This window comes from Heterodontus francisci, chromosome 35, assembly GCF_036365525.1.
Source record: "Heterodontus francisci isolate sHetFra1 chromosome 35, sHetFra1.hap1, whole genome shotgun sequence".
In the NCBI taxonomy this organism is placed as follows: Eukaryota; Metazoa; Chordata; class Chondrichthyes; order Heterodontiformes; family Heterodontidae; genus Heterodontus; species Heterodontus francisci.
Genome location: NC_090405.1, coordinates 48,791,385 through 48,815,539, shown reverse-complemented (window position 1 = coordinate 48,815,539; position 24,155 = coordinate 48,791,385). Strand labels below are relative to the sequence as shown.

At 43.2% G+C, this 24,155-nt stretch overlaps 1 protein-coding gene across 3 annotated transcripts in view; it reads left to right on the top strand.

Annotated features, from left to right (window-relative positions):
• Positions 1 to 14,317, top strand: part of scaper (S-phase cyclin A-associated protein in the ER) — a 384,847-nt gene extending 370,530 nt beyond the window's left edge. For 2 of the 3 annotated variants that reach the window (XM_068015512.1, XM_068015509.1), the window contains 3 exons: positions 8,197 to 8,388; positions 13,753 to 13,801; positions 13,891 to 14,317. In XM_068015512.1, coding sequence (XP_067871613.1) covers positions 8,197 to 8,388; positions 13,753 to 13,801; positions 13,891 to 13,997 — 348 coding nt within the window. In that variant the 3' untranslated portion in view covers positions 13,998 to 14,317. Of the gene's footprint in view, positions 1 to 8,196; positions 8,389 to 9,210; positions 9,260 to 13,752; positions 13,802 to 13,890 lie in introns of all 3 variants that reach the window. The other variant, XM_068015510.1, reaches the window with a different exon arrangement.
• The last annotated feature ends 9,838 nt before the right edge of the window (positions 14,318 to 24,155 follow it).

Genomic DNA, 24,155 nt, shown 5'->3' with positions numbered 1-24,155 from the left:
ACAACAGTGCAACAATTTGTGAACACTATGGGTATGCAGTAACATGCTGAAGAGCTGGGGTGAGCACAGATGTCTGGACTGGTAAGCAACATGCAGTTTTAATGGTTCTAAAGATAGCCTCCACAAAAGCTGACCTGTTTCTGAAGGAGTGTGGAATATTGCACCTCAGCACCTGCAGGTAATGGTTGCAAAGCTGGTCCCACTGGCCATCGATTTGGTCAAGGGGCAATGATTCCTGTTCCTCTGGCCTGGGTATTCTGCTGCGCGGAGGCAACTTCATCTTCTCCAAAGGTAAGGAGCTGGTGATGATTGCCTCCTCATAGCAGATGTAATGTACAAAAATACTCTGCTCCAGTTGATCAACGTGCATGCAACAGTGAGCTGCTGGCCATTCTCCAGAAGCTCCCACATCTGGCAATGTCCAGGCTGAGCATTCTAGGTGGTGACTTCAACTGCATCTGGACGATCCAGCAGGGGCGTCAGCCAGAAGGGCGCCGCATCCAGATTCCTGATGAAAACGGTTAAAAAGAAAAGCTAAGCTGAACAACGTCTTCAGCAACCCTGCAGACGGAGTGCTGCATAACTGCACCTGGTTGAGGCCAGACGGGTCCGTCCGCTCCAGGATTGACTTACTGTTTGTGTCCGGAGCTGTATGTGGCACAGGTCTGGCCCGTACCCCACTCTTGTGCCATGGCAGTCACCCGAGCCATCTTCCTCTTTGTCTGGAGATTGAAAATGGACTGTGTCCGCAGGGACACGATGTTCAAACTTTTAGATAAACGTGGAAAAAACGTACCCAATGTCGCCCTTATCCTGATGGCCACATCAAGCTGTACGTAGACCCTCGGTATGCAAACACCAAGTGTCACTATATCCTGAGGTTCCATCTGTCCCTGGTGTTAGGAAGGATGGGTCTGGCCATGTTGCCATGGAACGCTCCATTCAGTTGGACCATGCCATACCACCTGTCCCTCGTGGAAACGTTTGTACAAGGAAACACCATTGACCACAAGTCCATCAGGCAGTGGTTGCAACATAACATCTTCAAGGCCCTGCAGGAAAAGGTGATGGTGGATCATGTTGGATGGTTCCCTGAGCAGACTGTCAAGCTCATTTGTCAGAATGCCTCATCGCCAGAACTTTCAAACTAGCTGCTAAGCTGGTGGTGAGAAGGGCCCTCCCCATCAAATCCTTCCTGCACGCCCCATGTTTCACCGCCTCCGCATGCTGTCCTCTAGGCGGCTGCAGTGGGAAAAAGACTGTCGTCCACCTCCCTCTGGAATGTGCCTTTGCAAAGCAGGTCTGGAAAGAGATGCTGTGGTCTTTGTCAAGGTTCATCCCGAGCAACTCCATAACGCACAACTCAGTGCCATACAAGCTGTTCCCAGCGCACACTGAAATAAACATCAGCTGCTGCTGGAGACCATCAACTTGGTGAAAGACTCACTTTGGTCTGCCTGAAACTTGCTGGTCTTCCGGTGCAAAGAGTTGTCCGTGACCAAGTGTTGCAGACTGGCACATTCCACGGTCCAGGACTACGTGCTGACAGATACACTAAAGCTTGGGGCAGCCGCTGCAAAGGCTCAATGGGGAAAGGCCATTGTGTAAGGCCCTCCTGCCATAGTATACCAAGAGGCTAGAAACAGTGTAAAGCCCCTCTGGCTGTATGCACCAAAGAATGTTTGACATGTAATGTAAATGTATATTGTAAATATAACATGAAATGGCAGGTATAGTGAGGCACCTCATGTACTGTATTGCACTTTACGTAATGTCAAATTTGAATTATGTAATATATTTTTACAAATTTTATGAATATAGTCTATTTTTGGGGGAAAAAGTGAGGAGGCAAGATCCCTTGGCAGTTTTTACTCATCTCTAGGACGAGGCAAATTGTTGCTTGAAACCAGTTAACTTTGTACACGTCTTGGTTTGAAACTGGGAACTTTGTGATTTGTGCAGCTTAATATCACACGAGTTAGTACATGTACCAACTAAATCCCCCAACAAATTGAGTTTTGTTGTATTTTTTTAAATTCAATATTTCTTGGATTGGAGGGGTCTATTTTGGCTCTCTGTACAGTGTTTTCAGTGTGCACTGCTTCCTGTTACATACAAAGAAAAGAAAGAATTGTACTTGTACAGCGCTTTTCACAACCTCAGGACATCCCAAAGCACTTTCCAACCAATTAAATACTTTTGAAGTATCTCTTAGGCAGTCCCTCAGGAACGAGGATGGCTTTCTTTCACTCCAGGATTGTGGGTCCTTAGGTGACTGAACAGTCCAATTCTGGAGTGGTGCGATGTTCAGGTCTGTCGCTGCTGGGGTTGTCCATGAGAGTCTTGATATTCCAGGTCCCAAAGTTCATTTTGAGTGGGTGGAAGATGCATGAGCATGGGTTCTTTTAATGTGGGGTGGCCATTGCACACCGACTAAGTTCCGAGCAAAGCAAGGTTTTTGTCCAATGTCAGGGATGGCCAAGCCGATTGGAGACTAGGCTGTGCTACATGGTCTGGGACTAATACATACACATGGCCAGCATTACCAGCTGGCGAGCCCGGATGCAGGCCGTGTGAACCTGCATCAGGATGTTCTTGAAGGGGTAGCTGAAAGCCCACTCCAAGGGCTCCAGTCACTGTTGTAATGTAGGAAACACAGCAGCCAATTTGTGCACAGCAAATTCGCCCTTCGGTCTGCCCGAAACTTGCTGGTCTTCCAGCGCAGAGAGTTGACCGAATGTTGCAGACTGGCACATTCCAAGGTCCAGGACTACGTGCTGAGGGACGCACTAAAGCTTGGGGCAGCCGCATCAAAGGCTCAATGGGGAAAGACCACTGTGTAAGGTCCCCCCACCAAGCTGAACTGAGGGGCTGGTTCCATGGAAAACCCCTTGAACTGTATCTGGAAAATTTTTGTTTGCTGTAAAATGTATATGGCATGAAAAATGAAATGGAAGCGTTGTGAGACAACTCATCCTGCATTGAAGGAAACTGACCTCCTTTGCACTGTTTGTAATTTTTGACTTGGTGCTGTTTAGAACTGTTTTGTCATGTCTTTTTTTACAGATTTTTATGAATAAAGTATATTTTGGAAATATAAAAAGTACACAGCAAATTCCCACAAACAGCAATGAAATAAATGACCGGACAATCTGTTTTAGAAATATTGGTTGATGGATAAATATTGGCTGGGACATTGGGAGAACTCAGTTATTCTGCAAAATAGTGCCATGCGGTTGTAAACAGCCGCATGAGGAGGCCTTGGTTTAAAGTCTGAAATGAAAAGACTGCACCCTGTGCAGTACAGCGTTAGGAGCATTGGCCCAGAGTACGTGCTCAAATCTCTGGAATGAGGCTTTAACCATTAATGACTTGCATTTATATAGCATCTTTAACCTAAGAAAACATCCCAAGGTGCGAGACACATGCATTATCAAACTGAAGTTCACACCGTGCCACAAGGCATTAGAAAAGGTGATCAAAAGCTTGGTCAAAGAAGTAGGCTTTAAGGAGAATTTTAAATGAGAAGAGAGGGGCAGAGGGCATTAGGGAGGCAATTCTAAAGCTTTGCCGAGGTTCCTACAGACTAAGCAACGGCTGACACTTGATAACGATGACCTAGCTTCATGTGACAAACTGAATATGGATTTATATCATTTGTTTCAGAAAAGCAATAAATATCCTTGCAGATGGAAATACGGTTATACAAAGAAAAGCTGCCAGTTTTCAATAACTGCATAGTATTTGCTCAACACTGAAGTCATGTCGTATTCCATTTATCATTACTTTCTGGCACATTCTGAAATCCAGTATTGAAAAGGCACTTCTGTTTCATAGTTTGGTGGAAAAGTGCCGTATTTTATCGGTTGCAGTGCAACACTTTGCATTTAATGGACTGCCGTTATGCACTTGGAACTTTTTCAATTTTTTGTCTCCCTTTCTATATATTCGATAAAAGATCAAATAAAACACTGAACATTGATTAAAAAGGAAAGACTTGCATTTCTATAGCACTTTTCACTACCTCCGGACATGGCAATGCACTTTATCATCAATGAAGTACTTTTGAAGTGTACTCACTGTTGTAATGTAGAAAATATGGCCGCCAATTTGTACACAGCAAGCTCCCACAAACAGCAATGTGACAGTGACCAGGCATTCTGCTTTAGTAATGGTGGTTGAGGGATAAATATTGGCCAGGACCCCGGGGGTAGACTCCTCTGCTCTTCTTAAAAATAGTGCCATGAGATCTTTTAATTCCAGAGGAGAGCAAGATGGAAATACATAGTATCTTATTGCATATCTAAAAGATTAATAAACCTGGCTCGTGTTTCAGGTAGGTCCTTTCAACCAGTTCTAATGAAGGATCCCTCTGAAATGTTTACTTTTCTTTCTGTATCCAATGCTGACTGCCCTGCATATTTCCATCATTTTCTGTGGGTAATTTTTCCCTGCAAATTTGAAGATAGCTGACACATGCTGATATCACAGGCGCTAGAGTCCAGGGACCTTGCCTAATTCTTCTTGTATGAGATGTGACCATGAATGTTGGTAGGCTCTTTGCACATGAAGGGCATCCCAGCTAAGAAGCTGACCCTGCTCCCACCCAGTTTCCACATATCTTTATTTTCCAAAGGGAATCACTGGATAACAATTAGGAGCAGTGAGCCTGCCTGTTTGTTTTTTCAATTTTTCCCTTGTTATTTTCTGTACTTACTTCAGATTTCCAGTGTATGTGGTTTTGTTCCCTCTGATCTCTGAGTAAATCACTGCTTGGTCCTCAATGTCTCACCCAGTGTGCAGTATTAAATTGTGTATTACGTATTGCTGCTCGCAATATATTACAGCCCTTGGCAGCAGGTCTCTCGCCCTCATGCCTAAAACTTGGATTTGTTTACTCGCATTCTTACAACTCAAGTACATCATCAGTGGGGCCGTATATCTGCAGGAGCTGTTAAAAACCCTTTGAAAGAAATCTTGTAAAGCCCTGAAATTTATGTTGTCGCAGGCTCCTCTGTTTTATCCAGCACCTCTGGCTTTAATTTGGGTGCTAGTTGATGTGAGTGCTTGCGCCTGGAAAGTTTGTGTTTTGCCAATCCACAATTTACAGTCCTAAGCTGCAGTTTTACAGCTCCTCAAGGCCTACCCCAGCCTACCTCCCAGGCTGAAGAAAGACGGTTCTGAGCGAATTTATGTTTCCTTATTGTTCATTGGTAATCAAGCTAACCTGGGAGTGATTTGATTTTAATATCAGTTAGTTAAATTTAATGACTTGATTGAAAAGGTTTTGTGGAGCTAACAGGATGTGGGCACAGCAAGGTTCCATTAGTGGTATTGCTTCATTTCTTAATGTGCGCAAGTCTCTCTGTAAACTTGGCCTGCTTTATGACAAGTCCCATTAGTCTAAACAGTCTTACTCTTGGACTCGGCTAAGCTGATGAGAGCAGTGATAAGAAAACGAATGGCGACATCACTGGAATTTTTTTTTGAAGTGTCTTCAAGCCTCCTTTCCCTTCCCCCCCCCCCCCCCCCCCACCCGCTTTTCCTGGCTGCTTGCTTTTTAACATATGCTGTTATAAAATCTCTACAAGTCATAGATTCAAGGAATGGCTATCTTTGCATTTCTCATGCAGCAAATTGTTGCTGTATTCTGAGGGAAGGAGAGGGGATGGGATGGGGTTGTGGGGATTAATTGTGTACCTCTGCCTTTGGAGACCAAGTTTATTCATGCATCGTTAGGTTCAGTCAACTTGGCTGCTAAAAGGTTAGAGGAAGGGGGCACTGGAGAATTCTAATAGTCTGTTCATCTTAAGTGAATACTTTTTTTCCTCTCTATATGTTTACTTATCAGGAGTCTGTAATGAATTGCTAATGCAAATAGTCTCTTTGCAATATTCCTTATATATTTTATTTGTAAACTATCAACATTTTGTTCCAATTTTTTCTCAGTTGGAGGAATTTAACTGGGCCACATAACCACGCTCTGCAGTCAGTTGACGGTCGGGTTTGAAATGTTCCAGTTTAGTGCTTTACTGTGGTGTTGAGCCCAGGTACTGAGCAAGGTTTGATTCCCAGTCTGAGTGGAGTTAGCTGCTTCTCAGCCAGGTCAATGGTCAACTCACCATGATTGGTGGGCAAAGAATGGGGAAAATCAGCCACGGTTCCTATTCCTCACCGCTATCCAGTCCCCTGCGAGCACAGAGGCAGAAAACTCCTGGCCTGATGGACTAGGCTGGCAATTTGGGCAAGGCACTGGAGAGCTACTCCAGTGTAGCACAGGTCGTTGTCTCGAGGACAAAAATTGCAAAGACGTTGACAGTATGTAATTTCAACATTAATATTTATCCTTCAACCAACATCATTTTTTTTAAAAACTGATTATCACATTGCTGTTTGTGGGATCTTACCATGAGCAAATTGGCTGCCGCATTTCCTTCATTACATCAGTGACTAAACTTCAAGAGTACTTGAATTGACTTAACAGGAGCTAACAACCATTAATTCAGCTTAGTGGTGATGTTACTGGACTGGTAATTCAGAGACAGGAGTTCAGATCCCTCGGCAGTTGGGAGTTTAAATTCACTCAATTAAATAAATCTGGGATAAAAAGCTAGTCTCAGTAATGGTGACCACGAAACTACCGGATTGTTGTGAAAACCCATCTGATTTACTAATGTCCTTTAGGGACGTAAATCTGTTCAGTCTGGCCTACGTGTGACTCCAGACCCACAGCAATGTAGTTGACTCTTGGCTTTCGTCTGAAATAGTCTAGCAAGACACTCAATTCTATTCAAGAAGGCAGCTCACCACTGTCTTCTCAAGGGAATTAGGGATATATGTACCCTTCTGATATTTGACCATGGGGAGCATCACAGCTGAGTTCAATTTGTTCTCACCTGACCATCCCCACAGGGGCGCATATCAGCACGTCTTTTGGATAACAATCCAGATTAGAAACCCTGACTGATTTTCCACACCCCAACTCACCCAGAAGTACTGAGGCCAATTCTACCTGATGATAACTAACTTAATGTGGGTAGAGCAAGAAACTTGGTGGTTCCTGATTTGCAACACTAGTGGAGCTATCACTAGAAATACAGTCGTAGCCCGGGGCTCCTTAAGGGTTATTGTAATGCAGAATGGGACATTCCAGAGCTGTTTCCTCTGCCATGTCATGCATGACCTCTGACCTTCCTAGATTGAAGCAGTCACTTAGAAGTAACCACTTCTCCCCTATTCTGACATCTGTGTTGTCTCGTATCCCATTTCAGTTGTCTTTGACACAGTGCTAAACAGTATGAGATGACTGCACACCTACTTGTGGTTGTGTGCTTAGCTAATCTGTTTTATGCCATTTTCTGTTGGTCTTGCCTTGTAATGCAAAGTTTGAAAGGTTTACACACTACACCAGCACACACTAAAGCATGGGATGGTGTCATACAGCCCATGAATTAATCTGGAGGTAAAAAGGAAAACTGGAAATCTGATCTAAAAATAGAAGCTGTTGGAAATATACAGGTGGTCAAACTGCGTTTGAAAGCGAATGACAGCTTTTGATGAAAGATCCCACCTGAAATACTAACCTCCTTTCTCCTTCAGGCACAAGCCAACCTAAAGTGCGCTTTCATCATTTTTTGTTTTTACTCTGTTTGCATTTGCTTCCTTTTTACTCACTAATTAATCCTTTGTGGTCCACGCAGGCAGTGAAGACAAAATATAGTCTTCAGGTGAGGTGTAGCAGGGGATAATTAGACCAGGGGCCTGCAGACATAATTAAATCCCTATTTTAAAGTCATGCATTATGTCCTTATTTTTCTATAAAACTTTGATCTCATGTTAATATTTATTTTCAAAAAGCAAGGCTGATGGCAATTTGAGAAGTAGAGTTGGTTGGGCCATAAAAGTTTCTCTGTGGTGCAGGATGAGGGGCTGGGAGAGGGAAAACTGAGGCACGACAGCAACACCACTGGTGGGAGGGTGCAATTACAGTGTGACAAGTTTACATTATAAATACGTACATAGGAGTTTATAATGAGGAAAATTGATACAAAATGCAATAGAAACATAACAAGAAGTAAGGTTTCATAGACAGGAAGTGCAGAGATGCATGATTTTTAACATAATGCAGATTTGTATGTAATACACTGTTTTACTGATTTTTGCCTCTATGAACGTAATGTTGCCTTTGTTTTTTAGGTAACGGTCCAGTCAGGACGTCACCCCACAGTCCTTCAGAAGCTCTGCCAGCTGCCTTTTCAGTACTTCAGTGATCAGCGCTTGATCAAAGTGCTGTTTCCAACACTAATCACAGCTTGTTACAACAACCCACAGAACAAGGTCATCTTAGAGCAAGAGATGAGCTGTATCCTGCTGGCTACCTTTATCCAGGTAAACATGTACTGGTTTGTAATAAAAACAAGAAATGCTGGAAATACTCAGCAGGTCTGGCAACATCTGTGGAGAGAGAAACAGAGTTTAACGTTTCAGGTCAGTGACCTGATGAAAGGTCACTGACCTGAAACGTTAACTCTGCTTCTCTCTCCACAGATGCTGCCAGACTGGTTGTGTATTTCCAGCATTTCTTGTTTTTATTCCAGATTTCCAGCATCTGCAGTATTTTGCTTTTATGTACTGGTTTGTGACTGGTTGCTGCTTTAGAGCAGCATGATACAACAGTGCCTAGTTATAGTGTTTGCTCTACATCACCATCTAGTCAGGTAAGCAGAGATCTGCATATGCTTGCTCACACTTGCACACACACACAGCTCCATGCCATCCAAAGGAAGGTTAAATTTCTCATAGTAAAGAGCGGGTAGTTGCGATGTTAGCTGATTCCACCCAGGGTACCTTCCGGGGTGCCACAGTTGGTCTCATCCTCAAACTTAGCGAAAACTTATTTACGATTCCCATTCCTGATCACTGCCCAGTGACCCTTGGGCGCGGACAGGAATAAGTTCAGTTGTCACACCCTCCATGCCAGACAGCCTGCCAACTCTCTTTGTCTCGGTTCCCTTTTGAATAATAGACATTTTGGCAAATACTTTAGGTAACCAACACTTGTGGAGCTGCACACCAGCAGAGGAGGAGGGGAGAATATTGGCATTCAGAATAATTCCTATACTGTTTGGTGAATTATGACTGTTACTGTATAACTTTGTCATAGTAGCTAATCCAGTTGTAAAATCTAATTGAGTAAGGTTCCTTCCACAGTGCCTTGAAAACCTACAAGCTCTACCACCTAGAAGAGCAAAGACAGCAGGTACAAGGGAACACCATCACCCGCAAGTTCCCCTCCAAATCACACACCATCCTGACTTGGAAATTTTTTATCGTTCCTTCGCTGCCGCTGGGTCAAAATCCTGGAACTCCCTTCTAACAGCACTGTGGATTTACCTGCACCACGTGGACTGCAGTGGTTCATGAAGGTGGATCTCTACCACTGTCTCAAAGGCAATTATGGGTGGGCCTTGCCAGTGCCCCCCAGATCCCATGAAAAAAAAAACTCTTCTGGTGGTTGCCAATGAGCCTTTTAATATCTGTAGTTCTGTCACTTAGCACAGTGACTTAGGCTGACAGCCATTGCAGTATCAAAGGAGTGCTGCAGTGCCATCTTTCACATGAGACATTAAATCGAGGCCCTGCCTGCCCTCTCAGTGGAATGTAAAAGATACCATGACATTATTTTAAAGAACGGCAGGGCAGTATCCTGACCAATATTTATCCCTCAATCGCTATCACTAATACGGATTATCTGGTCATTATCACATTGCTGTCTGCGGGACCTTGCTGTGTGCAAATTGACTGCCGAGTTTCCTATATTAAAAGAGTGATTACACTTCAAATATATTTCATTGGCATTTTCTTTTATTTGTATTATTTATCGGTAGGTATAGGCTTTCCCCTCCCTGCCCCACCCTCGGAGGCTGGGGTTAAAGAAGTTTTAACCTGCATCCCAAACCAGTGCTTGCTTCATGTTCAAAAATAATGTTTTAAAAAATATATCCTGCATGTTCCAGTCATGTTGGCCATGATGTCTTGTAAAGGAAGCACAGATAAACTAAAATTACAAGTGACAAATGCAAAACAGGCAATGTAATCCACCAGTTTTCATGTGCTATGTTTTTCTGTATTCTTCACAGTATTTGCAGATACGTAAATCAAGGGTGCTGTACAGCTGTGTGACTCTTTACACTTGGCGAGAGAGTGCTATTTGTTCTTAGGATAAGTGTCTATCCCTGTCAGGAAGCTTAGATTGCACAGGAGGAGGGAGTGACCAGGCTCGAGCATTGGATTGGTGCAGTACTTTGTACCTAAAAGAGTAATGGGCTCAATAGAGGCGGGGTTAAGTTTGTTCATAGGTTGTTCTGGGGTGCCTTTGGCTGTGAGGATTTGGGAGTGAGATGGGTGGCCTGCAGAAAGAGGGGCACATACCCTTTAAACTGCCAGTCATTACAGACAACCCTTTATTTTGAAACAAAACAGAAAATGCTGGAAATACTCAGCATGACAAGCAGCACCTTTGGAGAGAGAAACAGTGTTAACATTTCGGGTTGATGACATTTCATCAAAAAAGTTAGGACTGTAACAGGCTTTAAGCAAGTAAGAAGCAGGGAAAGGTGGAGGGGGGGAAAAGAACAAAATGGAAATTGTGTCATAAGGTGCAAGACAGGAGAGATGAGAAAGGATGATGGTTCAACGCAAAAGAAGATGGTAATGGGGCAAGTAAAGAAACAAAAGATGGGTGTAATACTGGCATATGCTGTGGCTCAATAGGTAGCAGCAGCAGAATTATTGCCAAAAGCTGCCAACCAAGAATAGGGGCAGAGATTACTGTCTGAAGTTGTTGAACTCCATGTTGAGTCCAGAAGGCTGCAAAGTGCAGTTTCGAAAAATGGCATTCTGTTCCTCGAGCTTACTGAGCTTCATTGGAACAGTGTAGGAGACTGAGGACAGAGAGGTCAGAGTGGGCATGGGGCAGAGAACTCTATGACTCCAGGAAGCTCAGGGTCATGCTTGCAGACTGAACAGAGGTGTTCTGTAAAGCGGTCACCCAATCTGCATTTGATCTCTCTAATGTAGAGGAGACCGAATCATGAGCAGTAAATAAAGGTAAGCAATTGAAAGAAGTACAAGTAATTTGCTGTTTCACCTGAAAGGAGCATATTGGGGCCCTAGACGCTGAGAAAGGAGGAGGTAAAAGGAAAGGTGGGAAAGAGAAATTACAGAAGAAACATTCCCCTCCTTTTTGTCTTTTTAGTGGGTTTGTGTCCTGCTGGCATTATTCCTGAGCAAAGGGTAGAGAGGGAGGCTTCTCTCGGGCCGTTCCTATTTCTAATCTTGAGCCAGTATTAAAATGCCACTCAGGAATGGATCAGTGAGCTTCCCCTCTACTCCCCGCAAGGCTGGGATCAGCAACAATTTGGATAATGAAGCTGCAGACAGTCTGTGTCTACAGTTCTTTTGCTGATGCACAAATGTGGTTTTGCAGTCTATTTACACTGCACATTTTTCATTAATGCTGCTCCTTCGTATTGAGGCAAAATGTGTGGCATAAGTTGGTTGTGAGGCTGCCCATATCTAACTTTGGCGAACAGTGTGAGAATACCTTGAGGAAGGAGTCTGGCTTTTCAGCAGCTGCAGTAAAACTGCAACTATCTCAAAGGGAACTTTAATAGAGTATCATTAATGTGAGCATAGAAAAAACAGCTGTCCACCTGACTATTTGATACCATTAAAATATAACCTATAATTTGAACGCTGATGAAAGCTGCGCAAGTGGAGAACTTGGCTTTGCTTGAGCTAAGAAGGATGTGGCGCCAGCAATGTAAGTCAGTGTCAATATAGCTAACTGCACGGCAACATTGCCACTCTGAGTATTCTATACTAAAATGCTGCAGGACTAGTACAGACAAGAATCATACAAATCCTAGAACAAGACATGCACATCCTGAAAAGTACCTGTGGGAACAATATTGTTAGGCTAAATGTTAGGATCAAAACAATGGGCACTGTCATTTTTTAAAAAAAGTATTCGATTTGAGCATTTAGTACCTCTCAGCTTAGTTCAGATATTTAAAATGTTTTGTACTCCCAAATTATGATAAATGCCGGATGATGGGCAGTTCCACCTGTACCTCAGGCGGATATCATCATAGATTAATACCTTGATCATAGTCACAGTTACTGGACTTCAAGTCTCTGACTTTTACATCTGTAATACTGTAGTTAGGCAAGTCAGATGATAGAAAACTCAAAATAAATTCCACTATAAGCCCATTGACACTCACTGCTAATTTGACTACACTTCCTCCCACCCTACATCCTGTAAGGATTCTATTCCATTCTCACAGTTTCTCTGTCATTTTTTTTTTTGTTGATGGAATATGGCCATCACTGGCTAGGACAGCATTTATTGCCCTTGAGAAGGTGGTGGTGAGCCGCCTTCTTGAACCGCTGCAGTCCACATGGGGTAGGTACACCCACAGTGCTGTTAGGAAGGGAGTTCCAGGATTTTGATCTAGTGACAGTGAAGGAACAGCGATATAGTTCCAAGTCAGGATGGTGTGTGGCTTGAAGGGGAACTTGCAGGTGGTGGTGTTCCCATGCATCCACTGCCCTTGTCCTTCTAGGTGGTAGAGGTCGCAGGTTTGGAAGGTGCTGTCTAAATGTTACAGAACTTGCAAGCCTGATTGTGAAGAAGACACTGAGACCAAGAAGCTTAGGTAGAGACTGTTTATTGCTTGTCACAGAACTTACTTCTCCGCTCCTAACAACCCACAGCCAATGCTGGCTGGCTCTTTATATATACATATTTGAATACAATCAACTAATTACCACGCAACACCTGTTCACCCTATTATCTTGAACTACCGGGGTATTTATCATCCATTAACAGAACTTCAGACCCTAACACTAAAGAGCCTTGGTGAGTTGCTGCAGTGCATCTTGTAGATGGTACACACTGCTGCTACTGTGTGACGGTGGTGGAGGGAGTGAATGTTTGTGAATGTGGTGCCAATCAAGCAGGCTGCTTTGTCCTGGATGGTGTCGAGTCTCCATCACATCTGTTCTGACAATGCTACCTTTACATACCAATGCTTCTGATATGTCTTCCTTTTGACTCGACTGAGGATTCCCCTCCACCATGGTTGACAGAGCCCTTGACTGTGTCCGCTCCATTTCCCGCAGTTCTGCTCTCACCCTTTCCCCTTGCTTCTAGAACCCGTGATAGGGTACACCTTGTCCTCCCCTCCCACCCCATGAGCCTCCATATTCAACAATCATCCTCTACCATTTTCGTCACCTCCAGCATGATGTCACCGTCTTCCCCTCCCCGCCTCTTTCAGCTATCCATAGGGACTGTACACCCTACAATATCCTTGTCCACTCCTCAGTCACCCCCAACACCAACTCCCCTTCTCGCAACACTTCCATCCGAATGGTGACATATTGATCTAGAAAAGCATGTTACACTGCCCAGTGACGTGTTGACCAAAAACAGCAAGTAGCATTTCTCTGACCACAATAATCTAGAAGAAGTGCTCATTACACTAAACTATTCAAGAATGTGTAACACTGTGTAGTATCATTTTGATCTGAAATAGTGTACCACTTCATGACAAGAAGCCTGTAACCAAGGGTGGCAAGAATGGGCAGAGGGAAAAAGTAGACAATCAAACTGAACAGTAAAAGATTCATGTAAAAACACAAAATGGATAAAATGACTAAATACACATTTTATTTTTTACTTAGGATTTTGCACAGTGTTTGAGTCAGTCTGACAAATCTTCTCAACAGAAGGGTGAGTATCACAAAATTGTTCTATGTACACTTGTCCTGAATAACACCATAAACTTTCTATTTAACAATTTATTGTTGTCCTCATTTCAGAGAGAGTTCCTGGAGCTCAAGACTACCTTGAATTCTCCAACAGGTTCCCCCGTGAGATGTGGGATGATGCCCGAAAGTTCTTTTTAAACAAAGAGACAATTTGCTGAGGATAAAACAAAAGGGGGGAATATACTCACAACGCCACAAAAAAATATTTGATTTAAAAACTAGTCTTGTAATTCATTAACTGACATTATGTTCTAGAATGTTATATATATGATTTGCACAAATTGTATATAGTACCTGTTGTACATATGATCTTCATTGTAATCACTTTTTGACGATTTTTTAATGTGAACCTTTCTAACGTGTGTGCATATAGAACATCCATTTGGTTCTGGTTGTTTAGGATGATACAGCAGCCCCCTGTCAAATGCATCAATTAATTTTATTTATTAGGAGTATATCGGTGGCTCAAATACGCTGATGATACAATAAAATTATTTATTTTCATCTGCATCAATGTGAAGTGTTGAATATGTGCTGAGAGGCAACTTCAGGCTGATTGCCTCCTTGTGTATTATTCCCCAAACGTAGATGAACCATACTGATCTTAATGTATTTTTTATTAGGCTGCGGGAGCCTCTGGCAAAGCACATTATTTGCCCGTCCCTAGTAACCTTGAGAAGATGATGGTGGATTTTGCAATTGAGGCTCGATAGCCTACTTTAGAGAATTGTCAGCCATTAGGCATGGAGCTTGAATCATATGTAGGCCAAAATGAATAGGAGTGCTAGGTTTCTTCCCTGAAAGACATTTGTGAACCAGTTGGGTGTGAACAACAATCCAGCAGCATTCCATGGTCTTTTCTTTCAGTGCCAGCCAGAACTTGCCATGTGGGATTTTAGCTCACTACCTCTGGGTTGTTGGTCCTGTATCCTAACCACCATAATGCAATGTTCTTAGGATCATTATTACCAGGGCCACTGCTTTATAGTGACTGAATAAGTCAGGATCTGGGATTCCAGGGTTTTTAACCAGTGCTTTTGGATGATATTCCATGATTCCATCCATTTTCCACAAACCAGTGCCGTTGGTCTTTAATGATCACGTAACGTTTAGAATTCATTATCCTCAGCTGTTACCAAGCTGTGAATTATTTCCAAAGAAACTCTTTTTTTTTCATCCTCCTTCCTATTCCTAAAATCAGTGTGTCTTCCAGTTGGGTCTTGATCCTTCACCTGGGTTTCTCAATAAAAGAAAATGCACCATAGAGGAGGTTGTACTTACTGGGACTGAATCAGACTCCCCTACTATTTGATGGCACAGAGCCTTGGTTCATGGTGACTTGTTATTCTGTAGGACGCAGGTTTGTGCCTGCAGTCTACCCATGTCAGAGTTCCTAATCTCAGCTGCAGGCAGGAAGCACATCAGATTTCCCCAAAGTCAAAAAGCTGAAGTCAGAAAAATATAAATTGAGCTATATTTCAACTATTAATGGGCAAAAAAATCTAACCCAGGAGTATTTAGGCACAGCGCATAAGCCCCATTGACCCCAACAAGCTTGTACATTTTTCATTGATGAACCCCAATTATCTGCCTTATCACCAAAAGTGAAAGAATGTCAACTAAGACTAGTGTCTGGGTAAAGGACAGCAGGAAAGAAAATTGTGTGCTGGTTAAGTGAAGAGAGAAAGATGCACTAAAATGGAAAATAAATCTTTATCTGAAATGTAAAATGGAAGAATAATACATTAAGTTTCTCTCTGCGCCTAGCAGTTCACTTACTACTGCATAAAAGACAGAAGCATTTATACAAAAACATTTATACAGCACCTTTTGCAACTTCAGGACATCCCAAAGCGCTTTACAGCCAATGAAGTACTTTTGAAGTGTAGTCCCTTTTAAAAGATAGGGAATGGGCAGCCAATTTGCATGAAGCAAGGTTCCATAGACAGTGATAAAGACCATATAATTTTTTATTTTACTGATGTTGGTTGAGGGATAAATATTGGTCAGGACACCAAGGGGAACTCCCCTGGTCATCTTTAAAATAGTGCCATAGGATCGTTTACGTCCACCTAAGAGGGCAGACGGACCTTCAGTTTAAAGTCTCATCGGAAAGGTGAGTAATGTATTTTTTACCTCTAGCTCATAGATGTCCAGCACTAGATGGGGTTGACACTGAACCATACAGATTAACCGGTTTGTTGGTTTGATCTGTGGTCTGTTAAGTTGGCTGATCTCAGGCAGGGCAGAGGGGGAGGGCCATGGCAATAAAATTGGTCTTTACTGCCATTAGGCCAGAGAAACTTAGAAAGACTAGGGAAGCTAGGATTGTTCTTATTGGAGTAGACCTTACAGGGAGATTTCAAAGAGGTGTTCAAAATCATAAATGGTTTTGATCCAGTAAGTAAGGAGAAACTGTTTCCACTGGCAAAAGATCAGTAACCGGGTGACACAAATGTAAGATCATGATCGAAAGAACCAGAGGTGAAGTGAGGAAAATCTGGAATGCAGTGCCTGAAAGGATGTTGGAAGCAATTCAATAACAACTTTCAAAAGGGAATTGGATAAATACTTGAAGGGGAAAATGTTGCAGGGCTAAGGGCACAAGGCAGGGGAGTGGGACAAATTGGATTGCTCTTTCAAAGAGCCAGCACAGGCATGATTGGCCGAATGCCCTCATGTATCATGCTATGAAAGGGAAAATTAGTCAGTGTTCCCCACTACTAATCACCACCTATGGATCCGTGCTGGAAAGCTCTCTTGCACATTGAACGAGAACAGTACCGAGGCTTGGCTGGGATGTTGACACAATCAAATACTTTACTTACTGGCGTAACATGATGAAGGAGGGACACAAGTGAGGATATAGGAGGGCTGACATTGTTGAACTGCAGCCCAGCCAAAGTTCATGCCACACAGATATATGGGAGAAGAGTTTGTCGATATGTGGGAGGAAATTACAAGGCTTGCCTTCATCGGCCGAGGCGTTGAGTACAAGATTTGGGACGTCATGTTACAATTGTACATGACGTTGGTTAGGCCGCATTTGGAGTACTGTGTGCAGTTCTGGTCGCCGCACTACAGGAAAGATGTGATTAAGCTAGAGAGGGTGCAGCAAAGATTCACAAGGATGTTGCCTGGTTTGGAGGGCTTGAGTTATAAAGAGAGATTGGATAGGCTGGGTCTGTTTTCCTTGGAGCGAAGGAGGCTGAGAGGGGACATGATAGAGGTATATAAAATTATGAGAGGCATAGATAGGGTAGATAGCCAGAGTCTGTTTCCCATGGTAGGGGTGACTAAAACTAGAGGGCATAGATTTAAGGTGAGAGGGAGGAGGTTTAAAGGGGATCAAAGGGGTAAATTTTTCACACAAAGAATAGTGGGTATCTGGAATGAGCTGCCTGAGGAGGTGGTGGAGGCAGGAACAGTGGCAACATTTAAGAGGCATCTGGACAGGTACTTGAATGAGCAAGGCATAGAGGGATATGGAATTAATGCAGACAGGTGAGATTAATATAGATAGGCATTATGGTCAGCGTGGACGCGGTGGGCCGAAGGGCCTGTTTCTATACTGTACGACTCTATGACTCTATAATCTAATTGTAAGATTCGTTTAGCGATTTGAACCATAGTTCAAAGTGGTTTGTAAATCTCCTGTGAATCCCTTTGTTGTTCAACTTTTCTATGCAGTAATGGAGAGAATATGATATACCTGTGAGTGATCGTAAGGGTTCAGATGTTACTATCTGTGAAGTTTTAGAATTTCAGGACATAGTTTGTGTTTGTATGTTAACTATATATTGCTAAAAGTCTTGTGTATGTACACCATTCCTGTTGTCATGAGCTTTAATCACACTTTTATTTTAACATCTAACATTCAAATTTCCTATGTAAACGTTTAGAGTGGCAATCCTGTAACAATATATTGCAGTCTTTAATCTGTAGGTGATGCTGTGGAGTGATCTTCTGAAGTCTCTCCAAACTCAGTCACTCTCTTGTATATACTGTGGGCAATCTAGTGGGTAGTTTACTGGCACACTGACATTTTATGGAATGGACGCGAATCAATGTCGGGACTGCTCTTGAATGAACAGTGGCTCTTTGTGTTGAGTGTGGCTTACCAGTGTGCTCTTTATCAGTGAGGCATATGATGTTCATGTTAAAGAATTAAATGGAAGGCAGAAACCACCCCCCCCCCCCCCCCCACCCCCCAAATAACTCATTGATAAGTGTGCTGCTTTTTGTTTAACTGAGCCCTACAGGCAAATAAAGCCCCCAGGTTCAGTTTGTGATCTGTGCTGAATTAACTGATCTCAGTTGGAGCATGCTACCAGGCGTCGGTGCCCCCATGTTTAGGGGCAAGGAGGAAGCAGCTAGGCTTCCTACTCCTGACCCTTGCTTTGCGACATGTGAACCGATGCGAACCAGATCAGTCTTGACAATTGTGCACTCCTCAGTCAAATAGTCTGTTTACACGGTCTTGACTCAAGCATGAAATGACTGGAGGGAACTTGATGTCGGCAGAACTGTTACCAGGAAACGGAGGCAGAAGTTGGGAAGCCAAAGGAAGCAGGTTACTCTGGAGCCAAGTACCATGACTGAGAGCTTACCCATGAAGCTCACCCTAGCACCTATGTGGAAAACCAGAACAGGAGTAGATCATTCATCCCCTTGAGCTTTTTCGACACTGACACCAATTCCCCTCCTCCCTTCCAGCTGTCTGAAATGAGGCATTCGTACAGTGACTAAGGACAATAAACTGGGCAACAACCAAGTGTTTATGAGAGACCTCCACGGGAGTGAGGAGGGGGTTACCTGTGACTTGGAAGCTGAGCTCTCAGCGATGGTACTTAGCTGTGGAGCTGCTTCCCCCTTAGTGCTGCAGTTGGTTCAAACTTATGAAGAAATAATTTACAATTGATGACGGTGGCATTTTATAGCAGTAATAGCGCTATGGATTTTTGCTCAGATTGCTATCCTTCCATTAGGTGCCCAGAGTGGTTGATAGACTGAAGCTGTGTGACCAGGAGAAAGGGATATTACACCTGAAGGTGTACATTCTTCGTGATGTAATGGACAGTGTAATATTACCAGTTGATGGGAAGAGCTGAGGTCCACCGCGGTTGAAAACAGAAGGTAAGAAAAATTAAACAGCGGTGACGCCAAGCATGGGTTTTAAAGAAGTCTGAAGGTTGGACCAGGAAGAGGAAAGGCTGAAGAACTTTCCAAAATGTTGAGTTCTTGAATAGAATAGATGGTATAATGACCCTAGGTTTCAGCACAGAAAGAGCGAGGAAGAAGGTCTGTTACCTTGTGGGATGCAGCCTTTGCTGTTTCGAAGGGATAAGAGAGGGACGTCATAACTGGGCGGGAATGATTACACTAAAGTAACCCCACGGGTGAAGGGTGCAGCAGATGATCCGATGAACGACAAAAGTGGGGCACTGGTGGGCGGTGTTATAACCTAACAAACAGCAGAACACTCCATTCATTTGAAAAGTGAAAGGTTTCCAATTGGGGGAGGAGGATCAGATCTGACTTAGTGACTTAATGGCTGCGGAATAACAGGGAGAGAACTCTGCTGGGTTTATTCTGGATGTGCAACCTTTTTATTGCTACCTACCTGACTCATACTGTCTTCCTGAAAACGTGTTGGCATGATCAAGGAATTTGCAATTTGTCTGACGAGGAGGGCCTCTTGTAAATTGGAAGGGGTTTGTAATCGATCCCTTTATTAAACCGCTGTGTGACTTAACCGGCCTGAAAGTCTGACCGCTTCTGACTTAGCGGCTTCAGAAGTTCAAGTTCCTCATTTGTCGAGCTCAGTTTAACCTGCAGTTAAATAAAAGCCCGCGTCGAAATGTGACATTTCTGTTCCAGCCCTTACTGAGTTCCTAATCATCTCCTTAGATAGTGAAAATGCAGATGTTCAATTGAGGGATCAAAACACAACTTCCCCTCGTTTAATCCTGGGATTTTTGTGTGTGTGTGTGTGTGTTTGGAGAGAGGTAGTTATTTTGGTTTAATAATTTCACATTCTTCAATATACTGTTACACAGTTCCTGTGCTTTTCTCCTTTGACTCAGGGCTGCTCTGTCTCCCCTGCAGTAACCTCTTTAAAGTCCTTGCATGAACTGCAAGGTTAGCTGGAGTGTTTTACGCCGATAAATTTCAGTGGTCGCGACTCCTCGGTGTCGGCACAGTTCCCAATGATGAGTAAAAGCGATGGGAGGTGGGACCCCGGCTACAAATTAGCCTCCTCTGGGTCCTAGCGCCGCTCGGATAACCTAAATTCTCCGCTGCGCCAATTTAAATCCGGAATAATTAGGATACGGAAGAGGGAAAGTGACCTAATAAATTTCCATTCTGCAAATAGACCATATACATTCCCAGATCTACTACTCGGGGTTTGAATTGTCCGTTTGAAAAAACACTGCAAGAAACCCAACAGTAACAAAGAGCAGGCGATCCGTTTCAGGCAAATTAAGTGGTTGAATAGTTTGTGACGCGCTCAGCTTTTCAAGGTCCAATTTTATTTTGTCTTATTTGTGAAACACAGATATCAGGGCCCCGCGGGGCTCTAAGAAATCGATCGTTTAGATAAGAGTCCATTTATCTGCAAGTCCTAAACAACCTGAAAGTATCAAAGCAAAATATTGTGGATGCTGGAAGCTGGGCGTCACAGAACAGTCTTGGGAAAGTTCACTCACTTTTGGTAAGTGCGTGAACTTGAAGTCCTGTGTTAGTGACCGCAGAATTATCAAGGAGAGAAACCCAAAGGCGACGTTAACATTGAAAGATTGCCAGAAAATGTGCCAGTTCACCCGAGGTAATATTAAATGTGTGGAATTTCTCGCTTTATTTATTTTTTCCTGACTGAAGGAGACGGGTTAAAATCGAGAAGCGAGTAGGAGGGCTTTTGATATAGTAATATAAAAGCAAAATGCTGCGGATGCTGGAAATCTGAAATAAAAACAAGAAATGCTGGAACCACTCAGCAGGTCTGGCAGCATCTGTGGAAAGAGAAGCAGAGTTAACGTTTCGAAGAAGGGTCACTGACCCGAAACGTTAACTCTGCTTCTCTTTCCACAGATGCTGCCAGACCTGCTGAGTGATTCCAGCATTTCTTGTTTTTATTTTTGATATAATAATATCTGTCCAATAGAAAATCCATTCTCTTCAACAACAAAAATTCGCTGGATTATAATTTAAATTTGCGACTCTTTATTTCCAATGCATGATAAACGACCAGTGAATGAGACGGGCTTAAAACTGTGGGTTTGATCACCTGCGGTGGTTAACCCACTGCTGTGACCCGTGCTGGCGAAGTCCAGTTCGTGAGATGAGTGGCTTGAAAATTAGATGCTGATTTTGGTTAAAAGTTGGTTAAAGTCCTTTAAGCAGGTTTTGGGAGCTTTATTAGCCAGTTGCGGTAGTATTTGCAACTTGTCGAAGGGAGCAAATGTGCTGGTTGGAGGGGAAATGCTAATGTGAGGCTGGTTTAGTGTTGGGTCACTGGGACGGTTGTAACGCCAGTGATGGTTTGGACGGATTCAGATTAAACTCTGTGCTGTCTTGCCAAAACTGAGTAATCTGAACAAAATAAATGATCAGTGATCCCTAATTGACGATATCTGGTGCTCAGAGGGAAATGACAGATCCCGGTTTTGAAAGGAAGAGGAGAATCAGATTTGGGTTCAGGGCCTTGCTCTGCGGTGAGAGGAGAGAAGGTACAATTAGAAACAGGGAGACAAAATAAATCAATAAGACATTTAGGGAAACAGTGTTCAGAATCTGCGCATCATGAGAGGTATAGACAGGGTGGACAGCAAGAGGCTTTTTCCCAGAGTGGGGGATTCAATTACTAGAGGACACGAGTTCAAAATGAAAGGGGAAAAGTTTAGGGGGGATATGCGTGGAAAGTTCTTTATGCAGAGGGTGGTGGGTGCCTGGAACGCGTTGCCAGCGGAGGTGGTAGATGCGAACACGATGGCGTCTTTTAAGATGTATCTAGACAGATACATGAATGGGCAGGAAGCAAAGAGATACAGACCCTTAGAAAATAGGCGACATGTTTAGATAGAGGATTTGGATCTGCGCAGGCTTGGAGGGCCGAAGGGCCTGTTCCTGTGCTGTAATTTTCTTTGTTCTCTTTATTCTATCATCTTGGCTCTCGAAGACTTGCATTTCTATAGCGCTGTCACAGTCTTAGGACGTCCCAAAGCGCTTTACAATGAAGTACTTTTTGAAGCGTAGTCACTGTTGTAATGTAGGAAACGCGGCAGCCAGTTTGCGCACAGCAAGATCCCACAAACGGTAATGTGGTAATGACCAGTGATGTTAATCGGTAAATATTGGTCAAGATAACTCATCTGCTTTTAAAATCCGTATCATGGGATTTTGTATTTACCTCCACCCTAGAGGGCAGATGGGGCCTCCGTTTAATGTCTCATCTGAAAGCCCCTGACAGTACAGCACTCCCTCAGTACTGCAGTGGGAGGGTCAGAAGTCTCTGGAATGGGAATTGAACCCATAACTAAGGAGGCATGCGGAGAGAGGGCAGTGCATGGCCGACTCCCTCAGTAGAATTACTTGAATGCCAAAGGCTTGCAGGTTGACAGGTAAATTGGCCATTAGAAATTGCCCCTAGTATAGGTAGGTGGTAGGGAAAATATAGGGACAGGTGGGGATGTTTGGTAGGAATATGGGATTAGTGTAGGATTAGTATAAATGGGTGGTTGATGGTCGGCACAGACTCGGTGGGCCGAAGGGCCTGTTTCAGTACTGTATCTCTAAACTAAAACTAAACTTGTACAGATCTGCCGCTCTCAATCATGGAGCTATTTTTCAACTTCAGATGCTGACTGGAGCCTGATGTGCATTTTCTGATTTTATTTCAGATTCTTCAATGCTGTGTTTTTAATGAATGAATTAACCCGGTTGTTCCAGCTAGTTTGGGCTTGTACAGTTGCGTGGGGCTGAAGTGTTCTCCTAATCAAACTTCCACTCAAAATTTGAAGAACGTTATACCTCTCGCTAGTTCGGTCTATGCTTTGTAAACGGCGGGTGGAATATATACAGGTTTAAAAAGGTGCAGTTTATACCCGAGAAACTCCCCGGCAAGTAAGACTTTAGTTATATGTCGAACATACGAATTAGGAGCAGGTGCAGGCCTTTCGTCCCAGCAGCCTGTTCCTCCATTCAATAAGTATTACATACAGTTCAGTAATAATTTTTGATGCAAGCGTTAATATCAGATGAAATGACATCTGATATAAACAGGAAAGAAAGCGGATGTAACCCTGCCCATCCGTTCCATCGCTGTTCAAACTCGCTTTCTGTTGCCCCCCCGAGGGGAATAGATTGCAAATAAACTCCAGCCTTCAGATCTCAATAACTCATCAAAACAAAATAAAGGTCGAAACGCAACAGTAGTCTTCCAATTCAAGATTGGGCTGTTTCAGGTCTTAATTGGTTTCAAAGAAGGCAGACCCTTGAGGATTTTTTTTGTTGTGTGAAAAGAAAACAACTTTATCGGAAGTGAGGAGGTGAAGCTTAGTGGAATCCGATAGTGCGTGTGGTAACAGGCGACATAGAACGAAAAGGTCTTTTCCATTCTGGAACATTGCATTCTCTGTTTTTGGAAAGGGCTCTAAGTGTTGTGTCCGCAATATTGCACAGTAGGGGGTGGGGGCGGACTTTGTGTAGCTAAAGGTTTCATACATAATTTCACTAGAAAGACGGAACCAACCCAGTGCGTTTCGTTGGGAATAGTGAAGCACAGGAGATCACATTTTAATGTATCTGCACATCAACCTCCAAATAATTGTACTTAAGACCTCTAAAAATTCCTCACGTCTGAAGTCTTAGGTGTCTCTGGATTTCCACTGGTGGGTAAAGCATTGTAAAATAAATACTCCTTCCTCCATCATTACATTATAACAGAGACTACACTTCCGAAAGTACATTAATTGGCTGTAAAAACGCTTTGGGATATCTTGAGGTCGTGACAGGCGCTATAGAAATGGCAAGAGTTTTTTTTTTTATTGGACGTCGAACAAAATCAATTAGATCACCACGCATCCGATCCAAATTAAGACCGGCCATCCATCTGATCAAATGATACATTGTACCTTATCAGGTTCAAAATGGATAAATCCCACTTCAGCTAGTTGAAGTGACAATCATAATTCCTGAACTATTTTGTATTGACGTGTGGTATTCGCAGATCATCTCGCTTCCCACTTAAATCAGGCTGTTGTGTCTTACTAATGGATCTCTCGGATCTTAACTGTGTTTAGAGATGCAGCACTGAA